Genomic DNA, 9,975 nt, shown 5'->3' with positions numbered 1-9,975 from the left:
CAACCCAGCTGCCCACGTGGCTCCCAGTCACGAAGTTAAAGAATTGTGTTTGGGCTTGCTTTTACTCTCACCCAGTGGCCAGTTAAGTACTTCATGGATGGAGTAAAAGCTTCAACAGATGGGACCAAGACCTCTGTATCACAGACTACTCTCCAGTCAGGATATTTGAGCACATCCTGGGGAAAGTGAGAGTGTTAAATTTTTTTCCCCAGTGCTCAGTGATTGGTTTAACTGTGACACATTTAGAGCAAAGCCCTACTGACTCTTCTGCTGATTGCATTTTGTTGCAAATCTCAACTTGGTATTCATGTGGGAATGAATTAAGATCACAGGCTGAGGAAGAAAAGGAAAATAACTGGAGTGTTTTGAGATGTATTAGTGTCTTGCAGTTTGTCCTGCCCATCAAGCCCGGAGCTCTTTTGACCATCTATCTTCTGAACCAGTACATGTGTCCTGCTGCACATCATGAATGTTAAGGATCACAGCACACATCCTACATGTCTGCTGCTTCTCAGCACTTAAAATCCCAGAATAGGGAATAAGCCTATGGGTAACACAACTTGAGTAATGCTACTGAACATGAAGTTAAGGATTTCTTCCTTCTTAGACTAGTTGTCTGTCTTGCAAAAACACCAACCATGCTATATGCAAAAAGCACTTGGATATCTGGGAGAAGTACAGGTCTGTGGCCTCAGCCAGCTGAAGCCCTCAGGGAAATTCAGAAATAGTAACATCTTTTGAGTGTGTAACTACAGCTTGAGTCCACACATCGATTAGAAGCAACTGCTGCTTCCCCTCAGCTTTTCAGACAGAACAGCATGTATGACTCAGGTCTGTGGAAGTAACTGATCAATGCTGAGAGAGAAGTAATTCAATAGACTCTAAGCTTTAGTCAGCCTTAAATAAATTCAAGGAAGAGACATCATATACAGAAGGCTTATTTATTATTTATACAGCGCCTCAGATATGCATGACACCTCACAGGCAAATAAAGGCAGTCTTTGCCCCAAGGAGCTTACAAGCTAAATTAAATAAAAATCAGCCAAAATGACAGCATATCCATAATTATGGAAAGAACACAAGGTATGCAAACAAAATTACTGCTGTTCAGAGAAGGAATAATTTTGTGCGTAATATATATTTACTCCATTTTCCATATCCTGTTTGTGACTGCTACGATCATGAAATACAGAAGCTGACATACCTGACTTGTGAACATTGCAAGATATTTTAGCCTATGTTACTTCACAGGTAAATATATCAGTAAAATTACAAAATCATAGACTATGTAGCATCTGTGAATCAAAACTATTAGGCATGGGTAAAAATGGCATTTAGCTTTTCCAGATGAAAATGCCACATCATCTGCAGTGTGTAACCATTGGTTAATTTTGTGCTCAAGATTTTCCAAAGTGTGTCACAAATGCATGCAAGAACAAGATACTGTGTGAACATTTCCCAAATGACAAATGTGCAAATTAATCTAGCCTGCAGACTGCATTGACCTATTTGTTTAATGTATGTATAAAAATAAAAGCCAGACCTCCCGAAACAAGCTACTGGTGCAACTGTAAGCAAAGCCATTTTAATGTCCTTTACCATACATTGTTTTATGCTTTGTTTTAATGAAACAAATTAAATTATCTTACCATCTATATGATATATTATCAGCTGTTAATATATTTACACATTATACAAAGAAACAGCAGAGTAAGATTTTGTTCTTGCTGCACTCCACTTAAATATACAAGTGGTCTCAATTCAAAAAAAATAGTCAAAATTAATTTTATGAAATCTTCTCTCTTCCAAATATTGTCAAGTTTCAAAAAAAAAAAAAAGCAGAATACTAGCTAGACATTAAACAGTCTGAAAAAGGGACTGATTTAAAGCATAATGTTCCACCCCCTGCAACTGCTGTTAGTTTTCCCCTGTGTTTCTCTGTCCCCAATTAATGATGATTTTCTACTAATATATATCTTAGGGAAGCCTGTATTACTACGTGCTGTCATTCATGGGTTTGAGAAAATTACCATCTTTGAATTGTCAGACTTTTGGCAGGGTTTTGTTTATCACAAGATTTTAGTTTTAGAATCCCAGTGCTGGGTGAAGTTCTTTTTTGGAGACAGGAAAGACAGACCTTCAGTCTTCTGACATCCTCAGGACACTAGGTATTTTGACAACATCCAAAGGATGTTGGGTTTTTTCTTCACTGAAAATGCATCTGTATCCCCAGTCAGCTCTGCCTGGCAAGGCATTACTTGGCTACAGTTGTAGCTGGTCAGTGCTTCTATTAAAGCAGTCGATCTCCAGCCTCTCAAACCTAATACTTGCAATGCTTCTATGAAAGGAGGTTTAGCAAGACATGGGAGACAGGATTGTAGATGCAAGTGACATGGTTCAGGCTGGTCCTTAATTTAGCTTCAGTTTAGTAGCCCATTAGGAATGGGAGAATATGGTGAACTGTGGTGTTTGCTACTGAAATTCTTAACTAGTGACCTTTTAGGCTAGTATCTTAGAAAACCAGGCCTTTTAATTAAGTATTTAGCTGCAAGCAGCTGACTTGACATGTTGTGCCTAAATCCAGTTTCTGCGTTTATATGACAGCATAAAGGGATTTCATTAAGTTAGACCTAAAGTTAAAGCTCACTGTCCATGCTTTACCTGGATCTGTAGAGTCTCATCTGCCCTATGTTCAATGAGCAGGTGCTGTAACTGAGGTCAGTCAGGGAAACAAGATGGATATAATAATACAATATGGACTTTATTTCCACAAGAAAAAGACTACGTGCTTTTTTTCTTCAAATAACTGCTAAAGCTCCTACTGAGAACAGTACACAGAGCATGCTTTATTCATGCTTTGAGCACCATCTTAGCTTATGTACATAGGATCTCTCAAAGAGTCTTTTATTACCTTAGTGACAAAAAGTCTGTTTCTTAAACACTGTATGTGAATGACTAAGTAGCCCAAGTTCTCCCTTTATTCTTTCCATTAAGTTTATATCCCCAAATGCAAATGTCCAGAATGTCCCAAGCTTAGCTCCTACTACTGAATTTTTCAGTTAGATTCAAAGTGTGGCTCATTAGTGGGAATTTGACCACCTAGCATAACAGGAAAAAAAGGGGGGCGAGGCAGGGGTAGTACGTAGCAGCAGCATGAAAAACTGTCCTTCACCCTTGCTTCCAAAACTTTGAAAATAGTAGACTTGGTATCTACAAGTCTTCTGCATCTGTATGTGAGTACAGTTCACTTAGTTTCTCAAAGTTTGGTCCCCACTCTTTAATGTCATCATACACTATACCCTCATCCAGCCCGGAGGAGCTCAGGGTACTCAGACTGCTAGCAACTGAGCCTTCTCCTTCAGTGCAAAACACCCGCAGTGAGTCTGGGAGTACAGCCTGGGGATGACCATCGGCATCTCTAACAACATCTGACAAGTAGTGACCAAAGTCTGCATTAGTGAAAGAGGCTGCTGTAGTTGCTGATGTTTTGGTCTGCTCCTGCGCGCCTGGGGACGCGTCACTACAGAAACTGTTCAGTGTTGGTGGTTTTTCTTTCTTCTTGTAGAGGGAATAGACTGGGCTGGTTTGAATAGACACCTGCAGTTCTGCCATATTGTATGCATCCTGGAGTGAGAAACCATTCACATTAAATTAATATTCTCTGTAGGTCCCTAAATTTCACATTCTAGTGGAAATAAGGAACAATCCCGAAGCAGTCCGTTTGGTGTGAACACATGAAGGACTGGCTTGTTCAACCAACTCTGCCACCTACAATGCACCTAAGAAAGCCAAAACCCACCAAGCAGATGAGAATGTGTGAGGAACACCTAGGCAGCCTGCACTACTGCAGTTAGGTTCAAAATCAAGTTTAATTTCGTATTAGAAGCTAAATAAAAATGGCAAACACAAAAATTTTTGTTCTGAAATTCAGATCTGAGTATTTCATCATCATTAAACACCACTGAGTCTGGCAACAAAGGTGAGAAAGGATATTGACAAATAGCATGTTAAATCTTTCTGCATTAGTAGTTCAAACACCTACTGTGATTTCTGTTAAAATTCTATCTATCTGTGGAATAATGGTGAATTATACGAAGTGGCATGATTGTAAAAGCCAAGTAACTACCTATTACAAGAAGGAAAAAAAAAAAAAAAAAAAAAAGCCCTTCTAGTGCAGAAGCAGTTAATGCTGCCTGGTAATTGTGCTGCAGTTCCTGAAGTGCAATTTCTGTCACTAAAGCTACCAATACCGTACGTGGTAATTGCATTAGCTGATCAGAATCTTTATGCCACCTGGAAGAAAGAAAAGAATTGTTGTCCTACAGCATCCTTCACCTTTCTACAATCCAAAGGTTGTGTCTCTGGACTTATTTACAGGCCAAAGAAGAATGTTGACAGGCTGCATGAGGCAGAATTCGTTAGAGCAAACAAGCAATTATTTATATTGTTCATGCTATTCATCTGAATAGTAGCCATCAATGACAGAGCTGTCAAATCAGCACCTTCCAACAGATTACATTTATTCTCTCGCATGTTGAATTGCACATAGCCATTTTATAAGAGATTAACCTAGGTAATCTTGGTGAGCTTTGCTGAATTTCAATTGGAGACAGAGAACTGCTTCAAGAAAAAACCCACCTGCAATCAGGAAGCCCTGTAAGTGGCAACACTAGGGTTTGGGACAGGACTGTGACATAGAATAGCTGCTTACTTCCATTCATCTAGAGACTAAATACTGTTAGTGATGAACAATGTGAGACCTACAGCGCACATGCCTAGCCATGTTCCAAGTAACTGCAAGCTACAGTATGATCCCACTATGAGCATTTTATAATAGCATGGCTACCAGTATAATCAATAAAACATGGCAACTTTTCGTCATACAAAATTTAAATGGGAGTTTGTCCAAATACAGGTTTAAGGATCATCCCTTCAGTGAACTGGGTGCTATTAAAATCATCCTCCACTGCTATTAGTTGTTCATTAAAATGACACATTTCTTCTGACCACATACCAGTCTTAGTTGGCAGTCCACAAACCCAAGTCGATCCTTGCCTCTAGCTTCAAAGCTGGCTTTTAACATTTGGTGTTTAGTTGTGTTAAATATATACTCAATGGTGCACTAATCTGCTACAATTTTTATAAACTCCTAATTTCTCTGAGGGATAGTTTTATTTCAGGTGCAGAAACTCCTTAGTAAGACAGCCTCTTGTCCCCATAGTCCTACCCTCTGCTAACATTACAAAAACAAAACTCTCTTGTCCAAGCGCCCTTGTGATCCTTTTGTTAAGGTAAATTAGAATACAATTAAAGTATTGTAATTCTGAGTATTTGGGGGGTTTTAAATCTAGACAAACAATTAGGTATTAAAAAGGATGCTGAAAAGTTTTAGCTGCAATCCCAGCAACTGTAAAATCTGAATAATTTAGGAACAGTACACAGAACCTGTAGAGACTTCACTCCAAGCAGCATTTCTTCAAGACAGAGTAATAGCCTTAGATGAAGATCATCAAGTCACTAATTTGTTTCCACAGCTTAAAATAAGGAGTGTATTTTAAGAACTCTCCAAAAGTAATTAAACATATCATACAGTAACTGTGGATTTCCTCAATCTGTAGACCTTCTGGGTATAAAATTGCAAAGTATTGCAGAGGAAGTTAATCTGATTAAGGAAAAAAGTATTTATGCATATAGCTATATATGTTATCACATGGAAAATGTCCCTGTATTTATTATGTTCACACTAATTCATCAAGAAATTAAGGATACTCTACAAGTAAGAATATTTTCTCAGGCGGCCTTGTAAAACACTCTCCGTATTTTATAACTAAAAATTCTTGGAAGATATTTGGAATTTTGGGACAGGTTACATTTAGTTGGGTTTTTTAAATCGCTGGCTTTTTTTGACCCATCACCTTAGTGACCTGACTATTACTACCCCTGCAGAGTCACACCACCTTTTGAATCCATGAAATGAACAGTTTCAAAGGCAGCAATGAAGTTCCTTACCTATTTTAAACATAGCACATGTCCGTCGGTCAGCAAATAACCTATTTAAATTACTCATCTATATCATCTCCAGTTTTCTTTTGAAGTTCTGGCTTAAACTGACATGTAGAAATCCTTAAAACAGCTAGCAGAAATGTCAATACTGTTTTGGGTATAGTCTGGTCTACTGTAAGTATAAACACAGCTTGTGTTCACTAGTGTATTTCTCTCCAAAACAGAAAAAAGCAGAAAGGTTCCACAACCACCATGTGCTTTAGGACTTAAGAAGAAGAAATGTAGTACCTCACTTTCTTAACGAGCCAAGTCTGAATAACTGCTGTTGTTATCTGCTGCTCAGAAAGAGACTGTCCATAAAGAACAGTTCACATCAGGCTCTTTCAAGCCCTCAGTGCTACAGCAGTAATTACCCCTGAGAACCTCAGCGACTCCTGAGCCATGAAACCAAAAAAGTCTTTACTGCTAAACTCACTCTACAACCATTTTTAAATATGCACAGAGGATCACTTGCTTTAAGACAAATTAAAAATTGATAGGCACTTATCTCCACTTAAGAAACATGCACCTTTGTGTACATAACCTTGCAAATAATTCATCTACCAATTGCAGTAATGAATCAGCAGAACAAAGGCTAAGGTCCTCAGTTATAAAGGAAAACCATAATACATATTTTCATTAGCATGGTGAGCCATGAGTCCTCTCTTAATTGTAATGTAACACAGTGATCCTTACTTCATCTTGTTCCCCACCCCCTTCTTCATTGTAGTTGAGGATATTTTCTCTGATGTCCTCCAAATCCTCATGATACGCAGACACATGGTAAACTCCTCCGCTCAGACCTTTGCGAGTCTTCCAGCAAGCCCACAAGAATACAGCACTGAACAGAGCTGTGTAAACACACAGGAGCAAAACAGAACATCATTCAGAAACAAATCAAACATTTATATACAGAAGTGCTGCAGGATGGCTTAGCAGCCATTCTACATGAGTACCGCAGCACTGGTTTGCAGTCAGAGCCAGCAAGGCTGTAATTTTGTGTTTCTCAGCAAATGTTTGATTTTTGCACTCTTCAATGTAGTTACAAGTGAACATAAAAGACAGAAGAAAAGGCCTTTAAAGAGCATTTTAAAATACCCTTTGAAGTACAAGTCTGAAGTTGTTAAAGAAGTGAATGACCCAAGTGGCATTCGGAGACCTATCTATTTACTGTATTGAGTTAAACTTTGTAAGAGAAAATGTATACAAAGGGGTAGCACTTAAGTGACAATGTGTTGACAGTAACAGATACAATTACACAGAAATGAAGCACACGAAGACATGAGACAAAAGAGGAAATAACTGTTATACATTTTACTAGGAAAAAAAAAAGTTAGGCACATTTTGCCTTAGCATCCATAAATTTAAACATTTTTCTTAAATGCTTAGGTACGTTTTACACACTGACAGTTGTAAAGCTACAATATCAGATACTGAGCATTATGTAAATAGAAACCTGTGAACCACTGTGTTACCAACTCTATAAAAGTTGATAAGAGCTCATAGTAAGACCTCAAACCACTGAATACCATAAACTAACAATGCAGTTAATTAAAAAGACTAGAATCTTTTACAGAATATCTACACAGCAGAGTGCGGTTCTGTGGAGCAGCATGTAGATGACCTTGGGACTAAAACTGGTGTACGCCCAGGTCTATGCCCTGCACTGTGCTGTGCAGCTACACCCTTCAAGCAGAATCAATGCTTTTGAGATGTATATTTACCGCTTCCTCCCTGCCCCCACATCCCCCCCAATTAACAGAACGTGTCACACATTTTCACACGTGTAGTAACTTTTCAGACATCATTTTTTAGCTGAGCTGATTATGAGACACTCAAGAAGTCTTTAACGTTCTACATCTCTCCTATTCCTTTACTGTGACTGCTAGTAGAAAGCCAATACTTAAAATGAATATAGCCCGTGTTCCGAGAGTGTAAGAGTGTAAACCAGAAGTACCCCCAATGAAGATAGTCTCTCTTCCAAACAGATACCAACAGAGTAAGCTCCCGCCTGATTTTCTGCTCAGGATCTTACATTCCTGAGCTGTCATTAAATGCATTCTGTGAAGTTTATTGTTGCTTTGAGCCATAGTGTTAGTGTTAGGGCAGTTGCCAGCTCCCAAGTATCACTGTGTCTTTAACTGAACAAAATGAGCTGAACTCCCCTCCTGGCAGGGAGGGCTGGGGAAGGTTTGTGTGATATCAAACCAACGTAGAAGCCGCCGTGGTATTGATCTACTTGCAAAATGGTTCCACATTTGAATTTAAAAGATTTTAAAAGATTTAAAAGAATTTAAAACATTTTATCAGATGTCAGAAAAGCAGCTTTTCTAATCTATTGGAAACTTACAAATTTATAATTAAAGTTGCATGAATTAATAACTTTTAAGCACATTACTGCTTTCTAGAAGCTGTGTAAGAGAAAGGGCATCCAACATCTTGAGAACAAGGAATTTTTTAAAAACTTCTCCTAACAAAGTTACAGGTGTGTGATAATACCATAGTTAACCACATCTACTAAAATTATCACAACAGTGCACACCACTTGGTTAAAAACAACTGTTTCTTATTCATAATTTAGACCTGAAAGATTAGCAGGATTATTAGGTAAAAGATATTGTTTTTTCAGTCAAGTTCAGTCAAGCACAGGCAGCAACACAAAGTCAGCTCACAATAAAACTGCTCTGACACAGTAAAAAAAACCCTCCTTTAATATAATGATCTATTATCAACCTCAGCTAACTGGGATTCCAAAAGCTGTGAAACCAGCTAGCTTCCCACCTTATTTGCTGTTCGTATTTGCATGGCAAACACAGTATCTAACAGAGTTGGGGAAAATGATCGTATTTCAGGTAGCTACACAGATGGACTCAAAATAGTCCACAATACTATGACTCCTGAATGAAACTTAATTAACATGATAAAAGCCAAGAGAAAAATCCTATGTCCCTACTCAGGCAAACTTTCATGAAATTTGAATACATGAGAAGGACTCAAAGATGTGATCCTTCCTCACTCATGAGATCCCTCTTTGTCTTTCCTCTTCTTTTTGAGATCCAATGCCTAAGCCTGAAAATGGTTGAGGAAGCCAAACGCAGCTGTTAGGAGTTGTGACACAACTGGTAAGATGCAAGAGACTGCTCCTGTCTGACCAAGTGTATTCCTATCGGACAGCATATTTCTCCTAGACTGAAAAATCTGTTTCATGCTCAGTAGTATTTTAAACAATGCTTATCTGGTAGGAATTTCCACTCTTGCTGTTCAATTGCATTTGTTTCCAATTATGCATCTGAACCGTTCCTTAGCAATGAAGTGAAAATGTGCAGAAAATAACAACTGCAAAGACTTTCCATAGCTCACAAATGTTGATTCACTTAACAATATATGCACACAGTGATGAAAAATAAGTTAGTGACGGAGCTGAGACCATGGCAAAGAAATGAAGGCCGAGTGAAGTCTCCATAAGGAAACTGAGGTTTTTTTCAGCAGGAGGATGAGATGATGACTATTCAGGACAAGATGGATAAATGAGTTCACCAAAGGTAATACAAGATATAGTTGCCGTAACTACCTAACAGCGCCAAAAAGCAAATGCAGATGGCAAACATGGAACTAAAGCTCAGGCCTGTATCCTTGTGAAAGATCGCCAGTGTGATTTCACAGTAACGTCCGGTATAACCATCAGGGCAGTGACACTGGAACTTGGTTGGTGACTGCGAGATGCAGGTACCATAGTTACAGGGCCTTTTAGCACATGCAGTGTAGACGCACTGTCTACCAGTGGCATTCTCCATGATCATGTGTCCCGGAGGGCAACTGAAAAGATGAAGGCAAAATGAAACCATTAAACTTTGGGAAAGTAGGCACGAAAGACAGTGTTTAAGATTTTAAAACAGTCTTTGATGACACTCTATATACAGTTTCTGAAATAGC

The 9,975-nt window shown here is 38.6% G+C and overlaps 2 protein-coding genes across 2 annotated transcripts in view; one reads left to right on the top strand and one right to left on the bottom strand.

Moving 5' to 3' along the window:
* The window catches only part of DPY19L3 (dpy-19 like C-mannosyltransferase 3), a 59,892-nt gene that overhangs the window by 41,824 nt on the left and 8,093 nt on the right, over positions 1 to 9,975 (top strand). Inside the window, exon 19 of the mRNA XM_075040110.1 lies at positions 9,097 to 9,164. Within this exon, the coding sequence (XP_074896211.1) occupies positions 9,097 to 9,147 (51 nt within the window). The 3' untranslated portion in view covers positions 9,148 to 9,164. The remainder of the gene's footprint in view (positions 1 to 9,096; positions 9,165 to 9,975) is intronic.
* LOC142036680 (neural-cadherin-like) overlaps positions 155 to 9,975 on the bottom strand; it is a 69,239-nt gene continuing 59,418 nt past the window's right edge. The window contains exons 31-33 of the mRNA XM_075040106.1: positions 9,614 to 9,858; positions 6,739 to 6,893; positions 155 to 3,624 (exon numbers count right to left, since the gene is read on the bottom strand). Of these exons, the coding sequence (XP_074896207.1) occupies positions 3,211 to 3,624; positions 6,739 to 6,893; positions 9,614 to 9,858 (814 nt within the window). The 3' untranslated portion in view covers positions 155 to 3,210. The remainder of the gene's footprint in view (positions 3,625 to 6,738; positions 6,894 to 9,613; positions 9,859 to 9,975) is intronic.

The sequence above is a fragment of the Buteo buteo genome, chromosome 11 (assembly GCF_964188355.1).
Source record: "Buteo buteo chromosome 11, bButBut1.hap1.1, whole genome shotgun sequence".
Taxonomy (NCBI): Eukaryota; Metazoa; Chordata; class Aves; order Accipitriformes; family Accipitridae; genus Buteo; species Buteo buteo.
The sequence above is the reverse complement of the archived record's forward strand: the minus strand, read 5'-3'. Positions and strand labels throughout refer to the sequence as shown.